Source organism: Tursiops truncatus, chromosome 7 (genome assembly GCF_011762595.2).
Source record: "Tursiops truncatus isolate mTurTru1 chromosome 7, mTurTru1.mat.Y, whole genome shotgun sequence".
Lineage (NCBI taxonomy): Eukaryota > Metazoa > Chordata > Mammalia > Artiodactyla > Delphinidae > Tursiops > Tursiops truncatus.
Genome location: NC_047040.1, coordinates 78,741,287 through 78,767,483, shown reverse-complemented (window position 1 = coordinate 78,767,483; position 26,197 = coordinate 78,741,287). Strand labels below are relative to the sequence as shown.

General features: G+C 36.7%; 1 protein-coding gene and 1 long non-coding RNA gene across 6 annotated transcripts in view; one reads left to right on the top strand and one right to left on the bottom strand.

The window, feature by feature from the left end:
- LOC109547822 (uncharacterized) overlaps positions 1 to 26,197 on the bottom strand; it is a 75,236-nt gene that overhangs the window by 32,819 nt on the left and 16,220 nt on the right. The gene's annotated exons all lie outside the window — the stretch shown is intronic.
- TNFAIP6 (TNF alpha induced protein 6) lies at positions 693 to 26,197 on the top strand. 5 transcript variants are annotated; one of them, XR_012333120.1, is made up of 8 exons: positions 693 to 862; positions 5,718 to 5,855; positions 7,524 to 7,685; positions 11,586 to 11,814; positions 13,905 to 13,945; positions 24,118 to 24,219; positions 24,799 to 24,964; positions 25,715 to 26,197. XR_012333120.1 is itself a non-coding variant. In XM_073807719.1 (6 exons), exons 1-6 carry the CDS (start codon positions 769 to 771, stop codon positions 24,135 to 24,137), a joined length of 684 nt encoding a protein of 227 aa, XP_073663820.1. In that variant the 5' UTR covers positions 693 to 768; the 3' UTR covers positions 24,138 to 24,460. The 5 variants fall into 5 exon arrangements, 4 of the variants coding, with proteins under 4 accessions (XP_073663820.1, XP_073663819.1, XP_033716092.1 ...); XM_073807719.1 differs by lacking the exons at positions 24,799 to 24,964; positions 25,715 to 26,197 and having other exon boundaries at positions 24,118 to 24,460; XM_073807718.1 differs by lacking the exons at positions 24,799 to 24,964; positions 25,715 to 26,197 and having other exon boundaries at positions 24,125 to 24,459.

Here is a 26,197-nt window from a genome sequence, read left to right as displayed (position 1 = left end):
AAGGATTTGTGGCCTGGAAAAATTTGTATTATAAGATAGCCCCAAAATGCTGGAATGTCCTAAGTCTCTGAAACTGAACTACTTTTCTGGAAGCTGATGTATTTACCTACTGACCACAATAAACCAAGGACTGCAACAGACCTCACCCAGGACAGAAGCAGAGGAGAGGGTAAAGAAATGCTACATCACTGGAGACAGTTTAGAGTTTGCCAGCTGTGCACACTTTTTGTTTCAAACTTTCTATACAAGCTTGGCAATGTTTAAGGAAAACTAAAGTAACATCACCAGGGTCAAGTTCAAGTGTTTAACCCCAAATCCCATACCACATAATTGCCTTACTGCAAATAAGATATTCAGGGTTTCTCTTAAAATCCCTACTGGTGTCTTTCTTTTGTTGTTTTGAAACCACTGCTGAATCTGCATCAAGTTAAACAAACTTCCTAAGAGAAAAGTGTCCATGACAGATAGAATAAATGATCCCCTTTCAAAGTAAGTGAATTTTAAAATGTAGATGATCATTCTATATCCTTAGTTTTGGCTGCCAATGCAAATGAGTCAGAGAATTTGCCTCAGACAGTGAGTTAATTGTGTAACTCTACAGAGGAAAATGCCATTGGAGAGTACTTGCTGACCTCACAGCTGAAAAAAAAAAAAAGAAAAACCATTTAAAGATGTGGAAACCAGATGTTTCAGACACATTTCAGCCTCTGCTCTGGGAATTTATCCTGAGCAGCCCCTAACAGGCTATTCCTTCTCTACAACTGAGATATGATCATCTTAATTTACTTATTTTTCTTGCTGTGGGAAGAGGCTCACGGATGGGGATTCAGAAATGGAATTTTTCATAACTCCATATGGCTTGGTAAGAAACTTCACTCATGAGCTTCTTGTTGGGAAAGTCGCTTCTTTGAATTCATGGAGAAGTGAATCAAAGCTGTAAATTTTTCTCTTCTGTTCAAGGCTGATGTTTTCAAAGAAAATGCTTGGGAAAGACAGATACTGGAATGCATATATCATTTTTTAAAAAGTGTTTCTGCCTTCTAAAATTTTAAAATAGCTTTTTATAAAGTGAACTTTTCAGTAGAAAATAGAGGTTAATATTTATATTCCATATGAAAATATGCTTTAAAATTTTCAAAGAAGGTGTGGTGGTATAGTGCAGAATGTTTCCTTAACAAAATAAAACCACCAATATATTATTTTGTTTTCATTTCAATGCATTTCTAGTCAGATTTCATAACAGGTAACCATAAGAGAATTACAACAGGTAAATTGGAATATACAATAATTTTATAATCATTGCTCCATGTACTCTGACGTGTAGTGTATATCATGCTTTTTCCAAACATCTTTTGACTAGTTTGACAAAGCCAGCTTGTAATACAGAAAAAAATGAAAAAAGCTTGTATTTCTGGATGCATTCTTACCACTTGATTTCTTTTGTTTGAGCTATCCATTTAAATACCTTTCTACCTCTTTTGTTAGACAAGGAAAGTTTCTTTTGTTGTTTTGTTTTGTTAAATGTAAGGAATGACATAGACCTAACTGTGAATATAAACAACAGACCAAAAAAGGCTAAATAGAGAAAACCCAAAATACCCCATATAGTACTCTAAACAATGCTTTAATTCTCATGATACAAATTAATACTGCTTTATGTTCACTGTTGTGTTTGATAGTGAAAAAAATATGAATTGCTCAAGAAGAAAACTGACAAATCCTTGTATAAAATAAATAAAGAGAAAGCAAAATTAACCTAGATCTTGATGTTATGCTTGCTAAGCAGCACATAGTTATAGAATATTTTCCCTTTCAGCATGTTTCTCTCTGGTAATAACTGCAGCCATGCGGATTTCATTAGAAAGCTCGATTGCAATGCACAGCCTTGCAGCCTCTTTTTTCAGTTTGAGCCAGTGAACAGCTTTCATGCTGAACAGTGCAATCCATTTGGCCAAGATGGGGTCTGGAATTTACTAGAGGAATGAGCAAGTCTCTTTATTTTCATTGCACACCATCAAGCTTGGGAAATATACACCTATTTGTCAGAAATGACAAAGATGATCATAAAGCTAGTAAGAGTTAAACCCACATGGATAAACTTGGAAATGCTGTCAAATTTGCTAATGATCAAGTAATTTGGAGTTGTTGTTGTTGTTTTTTAAAGTGATGTTGTATATCACCAAAATATAAACCTAGACAATAGGAGTTCTGTCCTAGAGATAGAGAGGAGCAAACCCAAATGTTTGTTAATAGTATGCTGCACATTTGAGGCCCGGAGTGATTGCACAGTGCTTCACGCTTCAATGTGAGACAAATTATTGATCAGTCAGCCTAGCATAAATTGTTTACAGTTGGTTAGGCCAATGTAGTATTAGAAAACTATTTAGGGAGGGAAGAGAGTTGAATTAGAAGGCACGAATCTGCTAGCAACTATCAAGAACAAGGCACTTTAAACTCTTGGTCTCAGTCCCATACTGGTAAAATGAGAAGTCTGAAGTAGGGGACCCCTAAGGTTTATTTTTAACTCTTATATCCTCTAATTCCTTAGATAGTAATTTTTTAAAAAGACACTTAAGGACAAGAGACTTCAACTAGTTTAAATGGATTATGAAAATCAAAAAATGTACAGATAAGCAATTCTTTCTAGCCATTGTATTGAATCCAAAAAAGGAGAAGGGAAAAGTAACATTATCATGAGCTCCTACTAGGATACAGAAGCTATGCTTATGGGTTTTATGGTTTATATATTCCAAAAAATAGCTGTCGTTATTCTTATTGGATAGATGAAGAAACTGAAGCTCAGGCAGTGATTTATACAAGGTCACACAACTGGTCCACTGTAGAACCAGAAATAGAAATCAGAGCCAACATAGTATTGTGTCACCACTTACTAAAAGGAAAAGGAAGTTACTGGTTAAATAGATTTTCAATTTCAGTGAATGACAGCTAGAAAAATTAATAAATTATTACTTCCTCTGAAAGGTGAAATTTTTTAGATTAGGACTCATTGTACAAAGGACCATCTTAGTAGTTTAAAATTCTGAATTGAGAAATACTTTAAAATAAATGTGTGCTTAAAACTGTCAAGTACACATGCCAAGGGTACTCATAAGGCAAAATAATGGGAAGTTTGGGTCTCTTTCAGGAACAGTGTGGAATATTAAAATTATTTAATAAACTAAAAATTATAGCATAGACATTTCTGCTATTTAAGTTACTATCTTATTACTAGACAAGTTTAAGAGGTACCAAAAGTTTAAGAAAAACTACCAGGAAGAAAACTTAAAATTATTTAAAAATTTTTTTCCGTTAATTTATTTTTTTCCTGCAAACATCTGTTAAAAGAAAAACTGAAGCATACTTAAAATTTTGAGTTTATCTGAGCAAAAATACATTTGAATTTGGCAGCATCCAATCTAACAGATAGAAAGGAGCTCCGAGGAGTGGTACAAAATGCAAGACTTTCATAGGCAGAAGGGAGCAGGCAGAAGGAAGTTTTACTAGGTGAAAAAGCAGGTTGGTTATGGCAAGGTTACTTTCCTTCAGCGGATGGCAGGGGTCTATCAGGCAGATGACCTAACTGGTGGTGATCAGATTTCTGACTGACTGGTTTAAGATTCCATTTCTGGGTGAGCCGAAACCATACTTAAGTCTTGATTTGGTGATGTGGGGCTTAGCATAAGGGACTCCATTTGGAGCTTGCTGTCGTGTTTTTAGTACAACATATTTTTACTTCTGGAGTAAAATATCACGGAAATCTTAGTTTGAGAAACCTTGGCAGACAAAATAATTCTTACAAAATTTTTTCAAATAAAGATCTTTTAGAAAATAGATACAGGGCTTCCCTGGTGGTGCAGTGGTTGAGAGTCCGCCTGCCGATGCAGGGGACACGGGTTCTTGCCCCAGTCTGGGAAGATCCCACATGCCGCGGAGCGGCTGGGCCCGTGAGCCATGGCCGCTGAGCCTGCGCGTCCGGAGCCTGTGCTCCACAACGGGAGAGGCCACAACAGTGAGAGGCCCGTGTACCACAAAAAAAATAAAATAAAATAAAATAGAGAACATATACAGTTTCAACATTTTTAAAAAGTAACAATAATCTCCATCACAATACATTAGTAAGCACTACATGTCTCCTTCTCTACTAAAAGCCTTAGTACCCCTGTACTTCAAAATAGATGTACTTGCATTGCCCACTAGTGCTCAAGTTGCTTGAGAATAAGGCTTGATCCCCAGCCCCTATCAAAGTACCTCATGGTATATTCTTGAAACAGCGAAATTGGAAACGAGTAAAAGTTTAGTTAATGAGGCTTTACCCTATGTGTAAAGTGTCCTATGAAGGACACTTGGGAAGTAGGTGACTCTCAAAGGGGAAAATGACTTTGATGTTCCTTGTGTTCTCTGACCTCTAAGTATCAGATGCACTAAGGTACTGTGTATTAATGACAGGCTTTTTCCATATAAGGTATAAGAGCAGTATCCCTTGGAGTCCAGAAAAATGCCAAGCAGCATCTCCTATTGAACTGTGGCATTGTCAACTTCAGCTTGGGGAAGAGAGTAAAGAACAGTATTTCTAATACTGCTGGATTCATATCTTGCTGCATGCCAAGAAACATACGTTCTCGTTGGAAATGGTCTTGATGGTGGCTGATTGCACAGGTCAGGGGACAGAGACTTAACAATAATCTGATAGTCAACATAGAACTGTTAGCGCTATGTTATGATTATTGTCTTGGGAATCTTTTCACATTGTTTCTATGGCAAAATGCACTCCAAACTCAAAACAATCATTTTAAACAGTGATCTATTGGGAGACAGCTCATGTATGACTTAACAGTATCTGAACTACGTTGGGAACAAATGTGAACCAAAAAAGACAAACCAGATAAAGAACTTAGGAACTGGTAGTTACGTGTGTCCCACTTTTTCTCTGCTGTAGTTAAATCTATTTTTCTTTTCTTCAATATCATATTTGCTTGCCTTGGATTCCTTTAAACTTTTCCTCAGTTTTTGATTTGTTTACTAAATTCTCGATTATATTGCATTAGTCATTTCCCTCAAATGGATATTTTGGCTTACTTTTCTCCTTCATTGTAAGCCAATTTTCATTGGTTTCTTTTGCCTTCAACTCCTTTTCTTTTCCTATTGCTTACCTTTCCAAGTTTTTAAAATAAAGTCAAAAAAAAAAAAAAAAGTCAGGGCTTCCTTGGTGGCGCAGTGGTTGAGAGTCCAGCTGCCGATGCAGGGGACGCGGGTTCGTGCCCCGGTCCGGGAAGATACCACATGCCGCAGAGCGGCTGCGCCCGTGAGCCATGGCCGCTGAGCCTGCGCGTCCGGAGCCTGTGCTCCGCAACGGAGAGGCCACAGCAGTGAGAGGCCCGTGTACCGCAAAAAAAAAAAAAAAAAAAAAAAAAAGTCAAAACTTTATCACCTTTGGATAATGCAGAAATACAATGTTGTGTTAAAACTTTCTTTCAGGTTATCAGTTCAAAAAATAATTTAGCCTCAAGTTTCTATCTATGTCCCCCAAAATTCCCCTCATTTATATTTTTTTTCCCAAAGCTTTCTAACAATGAAAACTTAGCCACTCAAGGCAGCTGACCCAGGGAACCCTTTGGCAGGAACAATAGCTGATGTAATCTTCCAGCTGAGGCCACAAAATTTCCCTTGTTCCACAAGAATGGATAATAGTGCATTGACGACATTTTGTGAATTCACAGAACAAGCAGCAGGCGTGTACCACAGAGAAGCGCGGTCTGGCAAGTACAAGCTCACCTACGCAGAAGCGAAGGCGGTGTGTGAATATGAAGGTGGCCATCTTGCCACCTACAAGCAGTTAGAGGCAGCCAGAAAAATTGGTAACAGCTTTGACAATAATCTTCTTCTTTTTCACCCTTGGAAAAAAAATTTTCCACCTTCCCTGCAACCCCTTATTAAGACTTTTCTCTCTACCCCTGCTAATAGTTCCTCTGGCTTCTCCCATCTTCTTTGCCTAGAGCTGGTAGACAATTCCTACTACTAGTAACTTAGTTGGGGTCACACCCCATTGGGAGCTAATAAATAAACATCAAAAGAAAATGAAGACATCATTATCTCGATATCATTTAAACCCCTCATTAATTTTAATGCCATTGCTATTCATTTTTAATATCATTCTATCTCTTCTTGACGTCTGTGTGTCATTTTCCTCAGCTGTTAAATGATGCTACTATGTTGTGTCTTACAAGGAAATTTACTTGGTAGAAGAAATAGTGAATTTAGTGGATATTTTTTCAATTATTTTCAATATTTTCCTTTTCTTTTTTTTACATTAAGTGGGAGAATGCATTTGTACTTTAGGATCAAAAGCCATGAGGAAAAGGAGGATAAGCAAGTTGTAAGGTGCCAGATGAAAGAAACTGGGAAGATGATGTCAGGACACCTGGTGAAAACCGAGTAATTAACAAATGCTGTTTGCTTCTTTATATTAAAAAAAACGGGTTGCTACTGTCTCTCCTGGACTTTCAGGAGAATCCAAAAGGCCACCCTAATTCAGAATTTTCTTCTCCACTGAAGATATCCCTTTGCTGATAGGAACATACCTGGCAAAGCTCATACTATTATTATACATTACCCAAGACAAAAATAAAGGTGTTCTCGAAAATGCCCCAAAGTCTCCCCAGATGACTGCTCAGTCTATACCCTTAGGGCTGTGTGTGTGACGCAGTAAATGGAATGAGGTATACAAAGGCCAGAGACATTACTAGCCATGGGGGACTTGTAGTCAAATCGTTCTTGGGTGGCATCGGCAAATATTAAAACAGCCTCCAAAGTTGAGTAAGGAAAACAAGGCTGAGGCTTTGTTTGAAATGTATGAGTACTTTTATCCCTATTCAAATTTTTAAAATATTGGTGATATCTTTTTTTTTTTTTTTTTTTTGCGGTACGCAGGCCTCTCACTGTTGTGGCCTCTCCCATTGTGGAGCACAGGCTCCGGACGCACAGGCTCAGCAGCCATGGCTCATGGGCCCAGCCGCTCCGCGGTATGTGGGATCTTCCCAGACCGGGGCACGAACCTGTGTCCCCTGCATCGGCAGGCGGACTCTCAACCACTGCACCACCTGGGAAGCCCTAGTGATATCTTAATTGGTCCTGAAGGAGAAATTATCATCTGAAAAAATTTTTTTCAGTATTGATGGTAATTCCAGAAATTAACTCATGGCACTAGCTCGGTCATTTGTGAAAAGAAGCCAGCTCTGAAATTGGATTGTTTTCATATCCATGGTATTATTATTTCCTAGTCCATCTGCTTCTTTTTTTTTTTTTCCCAAGTAAGATGTCATTTCCTAGTAAAAGTCAGATGTTACAAGAACTTTTATATACATTCAAACTTTATTTTTTAAGAAAACAGTTCTTTCCCTTTTATATGAAGTGGATTTGGGCAGTTAAGACACTGTCCCTGTTGCAAGGGGCCATCTTGGTTGAGATGACCTTCGCTCAGCTGAGGGAATAACCAGTTAAGCCATTACCCTTCCATTCTCTTGCAGGATTTCACATCTGTGCTGCTGGGTGGATGGCCAAGGGCAGAGTTGGATACCCCATTGTGAAGCCAGGGCCCAACTGTGGATTTGGAAAAACTGGTATTATTGATTATGGAGTCCGTCTGAACAGAAGTGAAAGATGGGATGCTTATTGCTACAACCCACATGGTTTGTCAAAAACAATAATTTTATACTATATAAAAACAGGTACAGGTTACTAAGAGCTTAGTAAAAAGAAATGACTACTTCTTCCAGAGAGAGAGCAATTTAGTAACGATAATTATTAATAACAACTACCATTCATAGAATGATTATGCTGTGCCACACACTGACTTATGTCTCTTCATCCACACTGTCACTTTATTGTTATACCCATTTTAGAATTCAGGAAACTAAAGTTCAAGAGCTTAAGTAACTTTCAGACAGCCAGTAATTAGTAGGCAGGTGAGATCACGACTTAATTCTTTTCTGTGCCAGGGAACTTCCTGATTACAGAGGACAAAAAAAAAAAAAAAGATTATAAACTTGTCACAGTTAATTAGCTAAAACCAAGAAGTAGTACTACCAAATGTTAACTGTTCAAAATTATCCCTTTAATAGAATGAGAAAAAGGAGACAGAATAAACAAAGTTTTCCCCTAATTTCTTTTTGGGCATAAATTTTTAAACTTCCAAACTAAGCAACCCTCACTCTGTGGTTTGTTTTAACAAATATATACTGGATATGCTAGTTATTATTGTAAGTACCTGTTTATTCATATTCTTTTTCCATGGTTGATTGCAGCTAGGAAAACTTTAAAGAGAAAATTAACACATTATAATTACTATAAACAGTAATTCTTGGTCCATGCTGTTGGAGAAAAAAGTAGACTGTTGTTTTGGGATGTATTTCCCCCAGGATAATATTACAAAGTGTTACAACATGTTACAAAGTATTTCCCATATATATGATCATAAACATCCTCAGGTGGTGTCCCATTTGGATCTACCTTAGAGAATGTCCATGACAAAGTAGGAGATTACAGTGAAGTTCTAGCATATTATTATAGAATTTATTATTTAATAATATTAACCATTGGAGAACAGTTTCTCACATTTGCAACTAACCTCTACCTCACAATAATGTATACTCCAAGTAGAAAAGAATTTTTCCTAGAGCTGTCACCTATTCCCACTTGAGACAAAATATGAATAAATGGGGGTGGGGTGGGATGAACTGGGAGATTGGGATTGACATATATACACTAATATGCATAAAATAGATAACTAATAAGAACCTGCTGTATAAAAAGTAAATAAAATTCAAAAAATATGAATAACGTGCATTCATATAGACTATAACTTTCAAATCACTTTGACATACTTTAAGCCTATAGTATACTATATTTAGTTCTATATTTAGTCATTGTTAATAATTCATATATCTTCTTTTCCTCTTTCTCTCTTCCTTTTTCTTAAATATATTTATACAGGCAACTCTCTTTTTACTCTTAAGAGTAACTTCTATTTCCAAATATATTATCTGATTCTTCTGCTTGATAAACTCCAGGATCTCTGAGCATCTACTCAATCATTTCCAAAGGTCAAAGTCTAAGGAAGATGTAGAAGTATAAATGGAAAGATTCTTACAGTATTTCATTGCCCTTTTATAAGAATGCCACCTTAACTTACAAATTTTTATAAGCTGCTTTTGTTTCTCATAGAGGCTGAATGCTTTTTACTCTGGGAATGTGTGTACAGAATCCTGGGAGACTTGTGCTTACTCAAGTCTCAGCTTACTTTTGGATTCAGTGATATACTGATTATTTAGGATGTGGTCAACCTGAAGGGGACTGGGGGCCACCTGAACTAGCAATGGGAGAACAGTTCATTGAAAAATAATTGGAATGAAAAAAATCATAATGGTATCAGGAAAATAAAGCAATGATTATTAATTAATCAATACCACCAAGTTAGAGTTGATTGAAGCAAGGAAGAATAGGGTCATTCAGAAGTGTTCAGAAGTCAGCTTGCTCATTCGAGTTCTGAATGTGTGGCATGATGCCGACTGCCTCCTGTATGAATACTTCTTAACCAATTAGCTGTCAGTCCTCAGGGACCCAGGCTGCTTTATAAATCTGTCATTTTCTAAATAAGCAAGAGATGAGGCAATAATTATATGTAACATGAAGTACAGAGCTGAATAGATATAGCTAAATATAAAAAGAAGTTAGTTCAATATTTGAATATTTTTCCTAATCTAATGATATATACATCAAAGATAGGATGCTATGGGACAGAGAAAATCACTCCCAAAGCGGGCACTGTATATGCTTATGTGCACATATAAACTATGTATTATATAATATTTAATAATACAATAAGAATAGCTTATACTTTGCATAATACCCTTAAGCTATCCTTTATATTTTATCCTCAGAATAGTCCTGTGAGGGAGGTAACAGGAGAGACATGACTATATTTATTTTACCAATGAAGAAACTGAGGTATAGACTGGACGCAGAGCTCAGACTAGATCCCTGACCCTCTTTTGTCACTTCCTTGCCTTTCTAAGAGCCTATTCTGCCCTGGGGTGATAAGCTTCCTTTACTTCTATGGTGTGAAGGATTCTAACACAATTTTTTATTGTAATAGTTATTTTCAAGGAGAATATTCTCGTAAAAAACTTCTAATTGGGGAATTCTCTGGCGGTTCAGTGGTTAGGACTCGGCACTTTCACTGCCGAGGGCACAGGTTGGATCCCTGGTCGGGGAACTAAGATCCTGCGGGCTGCGTGGCACAGCCAAAAAAAAAAAAAACCAAAAACCCTCTAATTGATATAATAAAAAATACCTTTGAATGCTATCAAGAGTCACCACTACCATCACCACCACTCAGATTATTTTTGAGTTTCCAGTTTGTATCTTTTTTCCAAGACACTAGACATTTAGGTGATATGGAATTAAAATTAACTGGGGCCCTTCCACAGCTTTCTCTCTAGGCATACTGTAAAATCACTGTTCTGGCAGAGATTGTTTGTTCTTATAACAGGTTATGGGACAGGATAGAAATCTATGAAATGGTAAATGACTTGAAAAAACCAACATGGATATGTTCACCAAATCCTCAAATAGTATTAGGATTAAGGTGCTAATGTAAACCAGTAAAAGGAGTATAGAATGATTATAAATTATTCCTTTTAACTGGATTAGAGTGACCTTCAAATTCCCTAAGTGATCTTCATATTCTATAATGATTTTACAAACAGAATTTATTGGACTCATTATTCTAAGTGTCTGAGTCCCTGAAGACACAGTAGTGACACCACAGAACAAAATCCGTGTCATCTTGATTGGGCTGTTGGTAATATGGGCATATGTATTTGTCAAAACACATTTAAGTGTACATATAAGACATGCATCCCATGCTTAAAACGTAAACAGAGCAAAAATGTCAACAGGAGCACAATTATTATTCCTTCTTGCTGTTTTACTTTTTAAAAAACTCACAAGTGGGGACTTCCCTGGTGGCGCAGTGGTTAAGAATCTCCCTGCCAATGCAGGGGACACAGGTTCGAGCCCTGGTCCTCGAAGATCCCACATGCCACGAAGCAATTAAGCCCATGTGCCACAACTACTGAGCCTGTGCTCTAGAGCCCGCCTGCCACAACTACTGAAGCCCGCGCGCCTAGAGACCGTGCTCCTCAACAAGAAAAGCCACCCCAAGGAGAAGCCCACACACCGCAGCAAACAGTAGCCCCCGCTAGCTGCAACTAGAGAAAGTCTGCGCGCAGCAACGAAGACCCAATGCAGCCAAAAATAAATTAATTAATTTTTAAAAAATTAGAACAAAAAAAAGTTCACAAGTGGTCTATGTTCATTTTAGAGAATTTAGCAACTATTAATGAAAAAACATTTATTCTTCAGCTACTGTTACACACAATATACTATGGATGCTATATATTAAATCATTTTATTTTTATTTCATAAAAAGTACTAAATAGATGGACACTAAGAAATGAATATCTTTTTTAAAGTAGGAATCATTTTTTAAAAATGCTTTCTTATCATTTTTTTTTTTCTCTTTTCAGCAAAGGAGTGTGGTGGTGTCTTCACAGATCCAAAGCAAATTTTTAAAACTCCAGGCTTCCCAAATGAGTATGATGATAACCAAATCTGCTACTGGCACATTAGACTCAAGTATGGTCAGCGTATTCACCTGAGTTTTTTGGACTTTGATCTTGAAGATGACCCAGCTTGCTTGGCTGACTATGTTGAAATATATGACAGTTATGATGATGTCCATGGCTTTGTGGGAAGGTATGTATTGTTTCTCCATACAGGAAGCTAATGAACATCCGATATTTTGCATGATGTTTCTTTTATTTCTCTCCAACTGTCCCTACAACATTGATTTTCCAGTTTATCTATTCTCCTGCAACAGAGTATTCTTTTTTAAAAAATTAATTTATTCATTTATTTATTTTTGGCTGAATGGGTCTTCGTTGCTGCACGTGGGCTTTCTCTAGTTGTGGCAAGCTGGGCCACTCTTTGTTGTGGTGTGCGGGCTTCTTATTGGGGGGGGTTTCTCTTTGTTGCGGACCACAGGCTCTAGGCGTGTGGGCTTCAGTAGTTGTGGCTCACGGGCTCTACAGCGCAGGATCAGTAGTTGTGGCGCACAGGCTTAGCTGCTTCACAGCATGTGGGATCTTCCCGGACTAGGGCTCGAACCCGTGTCCCCTGCATTGGCAGGTAGATTCTTAATCACTGCGCTACCAGGGAAGCCCCAGAGTATCCTTTTTTAACCATGACTTTTTTTTTTTTGCTCTGTTACTCATAATAAGCCATAGTCAGCTGCTATGTCTACTTATTAAAATAGTTATAGCTGCTTTTTGATTTGTTAAGTTGTAACAATTAGTTACATATTCTATTTATAAAGACCTCAAGATTTGACTAACAGGAGAAAGAAGATGTATGAGTTGGGAAATTTTGGGGGGTTTTTAAATGTCCTGATTTCTGTCAACCTCCTAAAAATAATTATAAATTCAATAATTGTTGCCTTTCTTCTGTGTACAAAACATTGTACTAAGCATTATGGATATAAGGCAAATAAGTAAACTATAGCCCCTTCTCTCATTTAGTTTAGCTAAATATACAACGGATATCTTTTTAAAAATAACTTTCTTTGCCATAAAAAACAAGTATTGCTTTCCTCAGTATTTTTCCCTGGGTTTTTTAACATGCTGGGACACATTTTTTTTGTGTTCCCATCCATATCTTTAACATAGTTTAAATTTTACAGTACAAAATTTGCAACATTTTACAAAATATTGTAAATTAAAGAGTGTACAGTTAAGGTGTTTTATGTATTCAGGTCCCCACTTAATAATGTGTATTTTAGACTATCCATTATCAATAGATTATCAGTTATCAATTCTCTATTATCCATAATAGTAATTTAATGAAAGAAAATAGTAGTGGGGATAATTAAAAATGACAGACAATATCTTTTTATTGACTTTGAAATCTGTAACTTAAATACAAAGAAAAACAAAGGCATTTGTTGCATAAATGAACAGCAATTTTTGGATGGAAAGTGGTTTTTGTTTTGTTTTGTTCTTTAGCTGAGACTACTACTATAGAAAAAATATATAGTTTTTTGAAATAGTTTGAAGAAGACTAGAAGTAGGGTTGGAGGAATTAAGAACAAAGTCTTTTTTGAAAGAATGGACCTCCTACCTTGGAAATTAAGGTAACATTTTTATTCTAAACCTAGTTTCAGAAGTCAATTACAGCTCTAGATAAAATCATAAATGATTTTTTAATCTACAGGCTAATTTGTTATTTATTGGATTATATTGTGTGATTTACCTTTATAATAGACTTTCTCCCCCTCAGGAATAAATTACATTGTTTTAGAAACTGATAAAAACCCTTACTTTTTATATTATCATGTGCAAGGGAATTCCCTTCAAGCCATGATAAAAATCACACCCTCTTATGTCTATAAGGTCCAACGTAATTCTTTCCCTTTTAAATCAGCCATACACCCATTCTTCTCTAACTGTGAAGAAAACTTCATGAGATTAATCAGAAACAAATTTAAAAAATTTCCAAGTAGATTCAAATTGTCTACCACACAAAAAGCTTTGTAGACACACAGTTATGCCACAAATTCTTAAGAATCTCATTAATGCTGTGAGAAGGATATTTCAAACAATGTTTTAACCCCTCTTCTCTCTTACAAATTCAAGTAAAAATAAATAAATATAACAATAAAATGTAAAATAATAGAAAAATGAGCCATTACTTAGGGGAAATAAAGTACGTCAATTATCAGTAAGAGCCACTTGCAATAGCTATATAATAATCATTCATGTGACCTCTCTTTTTAAAAAATTCTCTTTCAGATACTGTGGAGATGAGCTTCCAGAAGACATCATTAGTACAGGTAATGGCTCTAAATTGAAGAACAAAACTTTGATTTGCTTTCTCAGTATCAGTGAAAATGAAGGACCCAGTAGTTATTACTATATACTTTTTAAAGTCGAGAGAGCTGAAGACAGATATAGCTTGCTAGCTTGTGAAAGGCAAAGAAGTGCTTATTTATACTTAATGACTTTTATCAACTCCTTGCACTAAAAATGTATACTCTGGTTATTAGCAGGAAATGCAGTCTGAGATAGTCTTGAATCTGCAAATCCATAAATACTGCTGTAGCTTATAATTCCCATAAAATGTGGTAATAAAATGTCCAAACTTTTCATTGATAAAGGATTAAAGTAATTTGTAAAGTTGTTAAAAATACCTTCTATCACTGAAAAAAATTTTACATCATATTTATTGCATTTTCGTATTAGTACAGCAATCCCCAGAGAGTCATGTGAAGAACACAGTTCTGTTAGATGTTTTTAATAGATATTACATGAGAAAAGGGCTCTAAGGTCAAGTAAATTTGGGAAATATTGGATTAAACAATGTGAAACAGGTTTCTTTATTAGAAGATGTCAGAGAACTTTTACTATGCTAATTATGCATAGTAAATCTAAAAAGGCTAGCTATAATAGGCAAAGTTTTCCAAATCTTTTTCCTCTTGCTAATTATTTTGTGTGACTTTGTTCCTTGAAATGTACCCCAAGAAATGTCCCTGTAGCAGCATACATTTATCTCAATAAGCAATACCATTGCTATTGCCTCAAACTGCTACTTTCTGACTAAGAACTTTTACTTTCTTAGATGTCTTCATTTTCCTTTTTATTTTCATCACCAGCACCAGTAATTGGCATTCTTTTTTTGTTTTTAATTTTTTTAATTAATTAATTAATTTATTTATTTTTGCCTCTGTTGGGTCTTCGTTGCTGCACGTGGGCTATATCTAGTTGCCGCGAGCTGGGCTACTCTTTGTTGTGGTGCGCCGGCTTCTCATTGCAGTGGCTTCTCTTGTTGCAGAGCACGGGCTCTAGGCACACTGGCTTCAGTAGTTGTGGCACATGGGCTCAGTAGTTGTGCTCGCGGGCTCTAGAGCACAAGCTCAGTAGTTGTGGCGCATGGGCTTAGCTGCTCCGCGACATGTGGGATCTTTCTGGACCAAGGCCTGAACCTGTGTCCGCTGCATTGGCAGGCAGATTCTTAACCACTGCGCCACCAGGGAAGTCCTGGCATTCTGACTTGCTCTATTTTTCCTCCACATCATAAAAAAATTATCACAATACTTCTCCAACTAAAAACAACAAACCTACATTGAGTTGCAATTTCTAAGCAGTCCTTAAGCTGAGATAATACTAGCTAAAATTAGTCCCACACCCTAGCTTTGCAGTGCATGCAATTCTCATTTATGAATCATTACAAGAGATGGAAATTCTTGTTCAGTCTTGGAATGATTAATGCTTAAAATTTATTAATTCATTACTCTGTTACAGTCTCCCTAGGAAGAGTAATCTGTTAAACTTTTTATTTATCTTTTATTCTTTACTTGAGAACATATTTTATGTTAACAGAAAACTAAAAGAAGACATTTTATGAGATGTAGGAGGTATTTGTGGGGTGAGAATCCTATTTTAAAAATAAAAACAAAATGAACAGAGGGAGAGTCAAAAAGAAGCCTGAAACTTAGTATTTTTCCTGTTTTGTTTAAAACAGACAAAACTTACTCCAAATGTAACACCAAATCAGTGTTTTTCTTGCACAACTGCAAGGAACTAAAAAAAGAAAAACCCACACAATTTATTATTCAAAGAGAAACAAATCAACAGAAAAGAGCACAGCTAAATAAAAAGCCAAAGATTTAGCAAAATAGCAGGAAGAATACATTGATACAAAGTAATAGAAAAAGAAGATATAAAATATGTTTGAAGTATTATCCTATCAGTCAAGCATAATGCTGTTAACATTTTGATTTAGTTTTCTTCTTAAATATATACTTACTCACCCCTGGATATTTATATTAAAAAACAAAAACAGAAAATAAACTAAAAATTACCCATTACTGTACCACTTTAAAAAAAGGTATGTAAAGAAAGAATGTGCCCACCCTTCTCATCTCTCCCCACCCAAGAAAGGCATTGGATAACTATGTGGTGACCGTCCTTCCAGATGTCTTCCTGTATTATACAAACAGTATATATCAATACATGGAGACCATGGAGCTATTTTCAAGTCAGAGTATAATATTTAGATCATTCTAATTCTTTTTAATGACTACCTAATAGATACCATAATTTGTCATATACCAATATTTAACATCCTGAAGGTGGTTGTTTTTTATTTTTCTTTCTTTTGCTATTGAACATTTCACCAGACAGTTTTAAACCTCTATTTTGTAGTGCTATTTTATTTTTAAAAAGTAAATTTCTAGAAGTGAAATTTTGGGATCATAGGTGATGTGTACTTAGATGTGGACAGATGTCACCAAATTAGCACTAGCCCTACAGTGCCAATTTGTATTTTAACCAGTTGAGTAATCTGAAAAAAAAAATTTTTTTTAAATTTAAACAACTCTTTCAAGTTTGAGAAAAGTACAGTGGAGCACAGCGTGAACTCTGAACTCAAACCTGGTTCTGCCACTTATAACCCTGTGGCCTTGGGCAAGCTACTCAGGTTTTCTGTGCCTCAATTTCATCTATAAAAATGACTATTTTAATAGTATCCAACTCATAGTGTTGCTTTGGAAAATAAGATGAAAGGCACTTCAAGCTGTGTCTTTCATCTTATATATATGGGGTTTTTGTAATGAATTCTGGATTTGTGATCTGTATTAAGAAGGTCTTTCCTTCCTGAAAAAGAAAAATACTCCTATATTTATTTTACACAATAACATTTTTTGTTTTGGTACATTTTGGTCTTTAATGCAGGTAAAATGTAGTTAGGTGCTTTGTGTAAAGGGATCTAGCTTTGTGGGCTTTTTTTTTTTTTTTTTTAACAAATGCAAGGCTTGTTGCCCTCATTTAGTAAATAATCCATCCATATCTTAATGGTTTGAACTGCCTGCCATTCTCCTGTAATTCTATGGATGTACCTTCTACAAAGAATACCTCTGAAAACAAAATAGACAAAATTTCCTCTAGGACAGATTGGAGAGCCACAGGAAAAAATATGACAGTCCTGGTCCCAGTTGGCAGTGAAACTACAGACTCTACAGCTTGAGAATCTAATTCTGAATTCTGGGAGTCCTGTTCATGAATTTTTATATTCTCCTATGAGAATGAGTCTTTGAATTGTCAGCCAAATTGAAGGAGAGTAACATCATGGTTCTTTTGCACCTTCCTCCTCCCCAGGAAATGTCATGACCCTGAAGTTTCTAAGTGATGCTTCAGTGACAGCAGGAGGTTTCCAAATCAAATATGTTGCAGTGGATCCTCTATCCAAATCCAGTCAAGGAAAGAATACAAGTACTACTTCTCCTGGAAATAAAAACTATTTAGCTGGAAGATTTAGCCATTTATAAAGCAAAGAAAGACATTCCGCATTTATGTTTCTATCTTTTGGAGCCCCTTTGATCTCACTTTTATATTATTATTATTATTAACGTTTATTTATTATTTTTCTAAATGTGAAAGCAATACCTGATAATTTGGGGAAAATTGGAAAATACAGAAAACTTTAAATGAGAGAATAAAATCTCCCATAATCCCATTGCATAAAAATAACAAGCATTAACATTCATATATTTTTCTTTTAGTCATTTTTTGATTTGTGGTATATGTATATATGTATCTATATGTATTTGTATTTCACATTTTGGAATGCTGCTCTATGTACAATTTGATATCTTGGATTTTTTACCACTGAACTTTACGGTGTACACGTTTTCCCCTATCGTTGAGTATTCTGCAAAAACATGATTTCATTTACAGTATTCTGTAAACTGTCCATGCTATGATTGTTCCATACTTTATGTAAGCCTGTCTATTGTGGGAATTATAGGTAGTTTTCATAAATATTGTTTCAATAAACATCCTTGGACATATATGTATTTGTACAGCTCTCTAATTATTTGGGATAGGGTCCTAGAGGTAGAATTACTGAGTCAGAGATTAATTAAAATAAAAAAATGTTTTTGAGGGAGATAAGCTGGACTTTATGACACTAATGGGGAGTGGTGGGCTGGATGGCTGGTGGGCTGCACTACTCACTCAGCCTACAAAGACATCCTCTAGGGAAGCGAGAAAGTGAATGGACTAGGAAAATAGCAGGTCATTAACCAGCAGCATTAAGGGTCCATTTGACCTTTGTGGTATGGACTTTAACAGGAGATTGGTCAGCGAGTCTCTTTTCCTCTGGCCATGTTCAGCTACACAGGACAAAGACAGATTAGTGAGAGAGCAGGAGTCAGCAGGGTCAGTTTTGCCAAGTGAGTATAAGACAGGGGCAAGGGAGTAGAGGATATGGGTAAGAAGGGATTGCAATGATAACCCAAGGAATTTAGTTTGATAAGGGGTGAAGAGAGGACAGTAAGGAAATGAGGGACAGTAAAAAAGTGGTGGGCTCAAAGAATTGTCAAATCAGAGTATGAAAGGGGACGCACTGGAGAGATAGTAGGTAGTGGTCAGAGAATGAGATATTAAATATAACCTTCTCTGGCAGGCAGAACAGTGTTCCCTCCCAGGATGTCTGCATCCTAATCCCCAAAACCTGTGAATATGTTACCTTAGGTGACAAAAGGGACTTTGCACAAGTGATTAAGTTAAGAACCTTAAAATGGGATATTATCCTGGATTGTCCAGGTGGGCCCAATGTGATCACAGGGGTCCTTAAAAGTGGATGAGGGAGGCTTAAGAAAAAGAGTCAGAAAAAAGACGTGACAAGAGAAGCAAAGTCAGAAAGATGCAACATTGATGGCTTTGAAGATGGAGGAAAGGTGCCATGAGCCAAGGATTGTGGGTGGCTTTTGGAAGCTGGAAAAGGCAAAGAGATTCTCCCCTAGAACTTCCAAACGGAATGCATCCCTGCTGACTCATTGATTTTAGCTCAAAGAGTCCCATTGAACTTCTGAACTACAGAACTGTAAGATAATAAATTCATGTTGTTTTAAGCTACTATGTATGTTACAATTTGGGTGGAGCAGTGATATAAAGGTAATACACCTTTTAATCAGTTTCATGCAGGGTTAGACTTAGGAATAAAAGTCTAATTCTAGATGACAAAGCATAAACAAGAAGAAGCTGTAAACAGAAGATAGCTATTTTCTAAACTCAGAGAAATTAATTTAGGTGAATATTATTTAAGGCTAGTATAACATTTCTCTGTTCATGTTTTCCTGTCTACATGTAAACTTTTTTTACTTCCTTGATCACGAATTTTTTTTTTCCACTATTGTTTTTACTCTTTTCCTCCCACCCATAGTCTTTTTGGTCTTTTTTCCCCCCAGTTTTTAAAAATTGAACTGTAATTGACTTACAATATTATATTAGTTTCAGGTGTACAATATTGTGATTTGATATTTTTATACATTACAAAATGATCACCATTTTAAGTCTAGTTACCACCTGTCACCATACAAAGTTATTACAATATTATTGACTATATTCCCTCCACAGGCGTTTTGGTCTTTATCAGAATTAACTTTTTTTTTCCTTTGGAAATTTTGATAATGGAATTTAAATAGTAAATTGAAGAATGTGTGTTAACTTGAAAATTACAATGCACTCTAGGATATAAGGTATTATTATTGATGATAATGAATATAAATCCTCTAAGATTTTCCTGAAAATAATATTTAGATGTATGAAATATTTAGAATGATGTTAAATGTTATCTATTACCACTGACCCAGATTCACCTATATCTCAATGGTGTAGTGAGAGTATTATATGAGAATATTATACACAGGATCAGAGATGGGTTATAATGACTTCTAGAGAATTAGTTACAAGCCTTCCTACTGAGATTTAGGATACATTATGATCATATTCTAAGATCTATAGAAATTCTTGAAAAGGAAGAATTATAATATATATAGAGATAATTTTTAATAATAATTTTAGTAAAAAAAGTGACCCTGTAGAACATTTTTAAAAACTTGATTTTATTTATTCAATTTAGCATCTTTTGCATGTCTACTCTAGTATTCTTTATGTTCTAGCAATTCCACTTCATTTGAATGTTTTCAGTTTAATACCTGCTTAAATGCATCTGTAGGTTTTTTTCTCTATTTTTTTTTCTTTATCATGTTTATGTGTGGGTTTGGGAGGTTCCTTTAAGTTTTACTTACTTTCAATTGAATGTGATCTTGATATCAATATCATTCTCTGAAAATAAAACTGACTAATGTTTATACATGTACATACGTACGTATTCAATATTTTATTTAATATAACATTTGAGTTCAGATTTTTTTGAAGAAAATTTTTTGGAAAGGAAGTTTTTTCAGAATATGTTTTACAACTCATTCCCCTCAAAAAAAATTTATTTTGAAGGCAAGTTGTTTTCATGTCTTGTGCTGTTTTTAAATGTCTAAAATATATATCCACAGCTATTTAATTTCCTTCTGAACAAATGCCCAGCAAAGAAAACCACAAGAAGAAATCACATCCCACAAAACCTCAATATATAAAAGTAAACTCCCTAAAAACACAGGCTCTTGGGCCTCCACTGGGAAAGCCACATCCTTAGCAGTATTCATAAAATATAAAACAGTTTTTGAGCACTTATTTGACTGTCAAACAATTATAAATAGGACTATTACTTGCCTAAGTGTTAGTAACCTCACAGTAGTTCTCATGATGTCAAAAGAAAAGTTACATGGTATTAGATTTAACTGAGTCAAGATGTTGATTTAAAATAAAATTACATGTACAATACAGTACGAAAACGAATTTTCATATTGCTTTTTGAAGTTCTATCCCTGCTACAGTGAATAGGAATCACTTGCAGGTATGTTTATATACCTGATAAGTATGCCTCATCAACAGTTTATTCACATATTGTAGGCAGAAGTAGGAAAAATTGCTCCAGTATATGAGCTGTTTCTTGCAAAACCAGAAAGAGCAAGGTTAGAAGGTAAAAATGATTAGAATTGTAACGAGTTGGTTTTTTTTTTTTTTTCAATTTAAAAGTTACAGGTAATCAAGTTTAAAAGTGCTATAGGGCTTCCCTGGTGGCACAGTGGTTGAGAGTCCGCCTGCCGATGCAGGGGACATGGGTTCGTGCCCCGGTCCGGGAAGATCCCACATGCCGCGAAGCGGCTGGGCCCGTGAGCCATGGCTGCTGAGCCTGCGCATCCGGAGCCTGTGCTCCGCAACAGGAGAGGCCACAACAGTGAGAGGCCTGCATACCCCAAAAAAAAAAAAAAAAAAAAAAAAAAAAGTGCTATAGAGGACAATACAGTGCTAGATAAACATCAGTGTTCCAGCTAAAGTGTTACTGCTATGGGGAGAAGCAACATGTATGCTCTGCCTAAACAGCAGTATCTTCAGCACAGTTGATCATCTACTTAATACAGCTCTTCATCTAGTCAACTAAGATTTTTCTTTTTCTCTTTCTGCTTTCAATTTAATTTAATTTTGGGCTAGTTTATCTGCTCATATTAACAAAACTTAAGAATTTACAGCTGATGTATTATGAATATTCTTCCTCCTATCCTGTTTCTCCATCTACCCATTTCTGGTCCTCAAGAGCTATTTCCAGTGTCTTCAATATCCTTCAAAAGACAGTGTATGTAAATGCATATTTTTTCCCTTCTTCACTCCACTTTTTTTTTTTTTTTTTCCTGGCTTTTCAGAGGCCTGCCCAAGGGACTGGTTTCTGCCTTGCCTGACTCAGTGAGCTGATGGGAAAAGAATGGATGTGTACTTTGAATACTAGGTTGGCCAGCACAATAGCTTGTTACACTAGAGAGACTGCAGTACTGCAGACAGACACTAGGGAGAGACTGCAGTACTGCAGACAGACACTAGGGAGAGGAGATTATGGGCTTCTGAGAAGCAGCAGAGGTAAACCTCTTTAACTGGGAAATCCCTTGTACAAGTCCAGAGAAGATGCATACCCAGAAAAGGTTTGAGAGGTTCCCAAATCTCTAGCTAAGCTGATTCGTTTTTTCAGATGCCCAGATCTCAACAGATGAGCACAAGGCATACAAAGCAACAGGGAAACACGGCCAAATCAAAGGAAAAACGAGAATAGCCACAACAATTTTGAAAAATAAGCAGAAATTTGTAAAACTTTCTGATTTCAAAACTTATTATAAAGCTTCATGGGACTTCCCTGGTGGTCCAGGGGCTAAGACTCTGCACTCCCAATGCAGGGGGCCCAGGTTCAATCCCTGGTCAGGGAACTAGATCCCACATGACACAACTGAGAGTTCGCACGCTGCAACTAAAGATCACCCATGCCGCAACGAAGAGCCTGAATGCCACAACTAAGACCCAGTACAGCCAAATAAATAAATAAATATTAAAAAAAAATAAAGCTTCAGTAACCAAGTGAATGTAGTATTGGTATAAAGATAGACCTATAGATCAATGGAACAGAGTCCAAAAATAGACCTACCCATGTACAGTCAATTGAATTTCCACAAAGATGCCTACGCAATTCAGTGGGAGAAAGGATACTCTTTTAAAGAGTGATGCTAGAACAATTGGATATCCATATGCAAAAGAAAGAAAGAAAAAAGGAAGGAAGAAAGACCATTGCCTTATACCATTTAGAAAATTAGCTCATATTAACTGACCTAAAGGTCAAAATAAAACCTATGAAATTTCTGGAAGAAAATATAGGAGAAAATCTTAGTAACTATGGAGTAAGCAAATATTTCCTAAATAGGACTTAAAAAGCATAAACTATAAAGGGAAAATGATACATTAGACTTCATTAAAATATAAAACTTTGCTCTTCCAAAAATACTGTTAAGAGAATGAAAGAACAGACTGATAGAAATATTTGCAAAACATACACCAAAGGACTTATATCCAGAACAAAGAACTCTTAAAACTCAATAATAAAAAAGACAAATAAAATTTTTAAATGGGCAAAAGAATTGGGCACTTCACTAAAAAAAGTTATATGGATGGCAAATAAACACATGAAAAGGTGCTCAACATTGTTAGCCATTAGGGAAATGCAAATTAATACCACTCGATATTTGCTAGAATAGCTAAAATTTTAAAAAAAGAAAGAAAAACCCCCCACCACACCAAGTTTGTTTGTTTGTTTTAATATTTATTTATTTGGCTGCATCAGGTCTGAGTTGCGGCATGTGGGATCTTTAGTTGCGGCATGTGGGATCTAGTTCCCTGACCAGGGATCAAACCCAGGCCCCCTGCATTGGGAGTGTGGAGTCTTAGCCACTGGACCAACAGGGAAGTCCCACCACACCAAGTTTTGATGATGATATGACCAGCTAGAATTTTATTCATTGCTGGTGGGAATGCAAAATGGTAGACATTTTAGAAAACAGTAGGTAGATTCTTAAGAAGTTAAATGTAAATTCACTCAGTGTCTGTCTGCAGTACTGCAGTCTCTCCCTAGTGTCTGTCTGCAGTACTGCAGTCTCTCTAGTGTAACAAGCTATTGTGCTGGCCAACCTAGTATTCAAAGTACACATCCATTCTTTTCCCATCAGCTCACTGAGTCAGGCAAGGCAGAAACCAGTCCCTTGGGCAGCCCTCTGAAAAGCCAGAACGTTGGATGCACATTCCACTTTTCTGTTTCCCTCCCAAGGGAGAAACTGAGAGTCGGGAGTGCCAGGTACTTCACTGGGGGTGGGAGGATGGGGGATGGGGAGGAACTAGGACAGGCAAATAAGAACTTTCCTACCTGCTTCCTTATGTCTCTTCTTGGCTTTGCATTCACCTGGCATGTTGCAACCTCTTACCTGGTTTCTGGAATTCTCATAAAGGCAATTTGGCACCTATATTGTTGTTAAGTCAGTGTCTCCATGGGGAACAAAGGCCTGGAATTTCCTATTCCACCATTGTGCTGATGTCGCTACTCTTGTTTACATTTTTTAATTTTGAAAAATTAAACTTATAGAACAGGGAAGAGCTAAATTGGACTCCATGTTTGGTCTGTTTCTTCTACTTCAACCTTTGCTTTTCATTGCTTTTGTTATTATAATCATACATAATGGCCTGCCTCAGGGAACCCTGCCCCACTGCCTCAATGTTAAACTAAAGTGCCTCTGTTCAGCTCCCAGGGAGAAAATCTGACCCTGCCCACCTGTGAATGGCTGCTAGAAAGAAGAAATTAACACACCCCCTCACCTAGGCTGGTCATTCCAGGAGATGTTTTGTAAGAATGATGACCCTTTTTACTTTACTTTCCCACCACCTCTCCCTCTCTATTCTGCCTTTTTACTTTACTTCCTCACCACCTCTCCCTCTCTGATTCTATAAAAGAAACTGGCATCCAGACCCCGATAGGATGGTTTATAGGAAACACTAGTCTGCCATCTTGTCAGTCTGCCGGCTTTCCGAATAAAGTCGTCTTCCTTGCCTCAACACCTCGTCTCCGTCTCATTGGCCTGTTGGGTGGCAAGCAGGGCGAGGTTGGACTCGGTAACACTTACAGAAGAGTTACAGGCTACTATAATGAATGCTCACCTAGATGTACTCACAAAATATTGTTAATATTTTCACCACATTTGCTTTACCTCTCTGTCTCTGATATAAACAAATATACTGAACCATCTGAAGTTAAATTGCAGACATCACTTTTTTTTTTTTGACATCACATGTTTTACTCTAAAATCAATCCTTTAAAACAGCGTGATATTTGTCCAATGATGATACGACCAACACTCGATATAATAGTGTTGAATTTCTTGCTTACTATAGAAAGATTTATTTATAGGATGTTTGGGATTGGCAGGCTTTCAGAAGCGTACGTGGATAAACGTCAGCAATTGAAGTGTGGTGACTTAGTGAGGCTGTTGTTGACTGGCGCTCTAAGTCATGTTTACTGGACTGAGCTCATACCTGGCTGGCTGACTGTCAGAAGTGAGGACCTGACATTGATTAGTTTGGTGTTCACTGAGGTAAGTAGCTGATCAACCGAACAGGTTTAAGACCAGTTCTGATGGTTACTTAGTATCATGGCTTCTGAGTAAGCAGTGTTTTCCTGCATTTGTGGGGACTCCTTTATTCTCAGTCTTCTCTTTTCGTCCTCATTCAGCCAAAGCTGAAAGAAGGACCAAAAGTCCAGATTTTCATCATTGTTGTTCATGGTTCTTGAATATCGAGGTTCCCTTTATGGAGATATGATTTTCAATTTGCACATTTATCATTGTGATTTTATCTTGTTTTTGTCTTTGAATCATTTGTTGAATCACTGTTAGCCCAGTGGCTGTGTGGAATCATTTTAAAGTTTGGACAACAGACACTGAACAACAGTGAGACAAACAAGTAAAACTATAAGTACCTGTAATATTGGTAATAAAAGGGAAAGGAAGATACTCCATAACCGTGAACCAAGATTCTACAAGCCTGAGGAATAAAACAAGGCCTAACAACTCCCTGAGTCTACCCTAGTCAGTTTGTTTTTTCTTTTAACTTGGCTATAGATTGTTTTATCTCACCCGAAGTGTTATTCCCTGTATGAGAAGTCTTAGTAATGGCACAGACTCCCACCTGGCTGACCAAAAAAAATTAAGGCTATGCTATTCTATTACCTGTCGGGTTCAGCCAGTGTGAAGGGACAAATTTTTAATTACCATCTCAAGTTGTGCTTGTGGGTGGGGGGAAAATATTTGGGGGAATCTTTTGCTAAAAAGGGTTTTATCTTTCAGATTCTTTTTTAAGAAAAGTAGTTCAGGCTTCCCTGGTGCTGCAGTGGTTGGAGTCCGCCTGCCGATTCAGGGGACATGGGTTTGTGCCCTGGTCCGGGAAGATCCCACATGCTGTGGAGCGGCTGGGCCCGTGAGCCATGGCCGCTGAGCCTGCGCGTCCGGAGCCTGTGCTCCGCAATGGGAGAGGCCACAACAGTGAGAGGCCCGCGTACCGAGAAAAAAACCCCAGAAATGTAGTTCATTGAGAGTGTTGGGGAGTTAAACTCATGGAATGATCTCACAGAAAGCCCTACAGAACACTTGTACAGCTTTGGTTCTGGATCAGCACTGAAGAGACTGATTGTCACATAGGAAAAAGAATCCAGGAGGTGCCCAAAAGGTACAATCAATCTTGAAGTTATAGAAATACTGTCTTTGGGTGTAGTGATGAGAAACAATTACTGCTACAGCCCAAGAATAGTTATATCCCTCTCTTGCAGCAAA

Excerpts from the sequence above, each read along its gene's own strand:
- TNFAIP6 (XM_004313344.3), top strand. The coding sequence starts at position 769 with ATGATCATCTTAATTTACTTATTTTTCTTGCTGTGGGAAGAGGCTCAC. Across the intron at positions 863-5,717 it reads TCATAACTCCATATGGCTTG|AACAAGCAGCAGGCGTGTAC; the intron begins GTAAGAAACTTC and ends GTGAATTCACAG. Across the intron at positions 5,856-7,523 it reads AGAGGCAGCCAGAAAAATTG|GATTTCACATCTGTGCTGCT; the intron begins GTAACAGCTTTG and ends ATTCTCTTGCAG.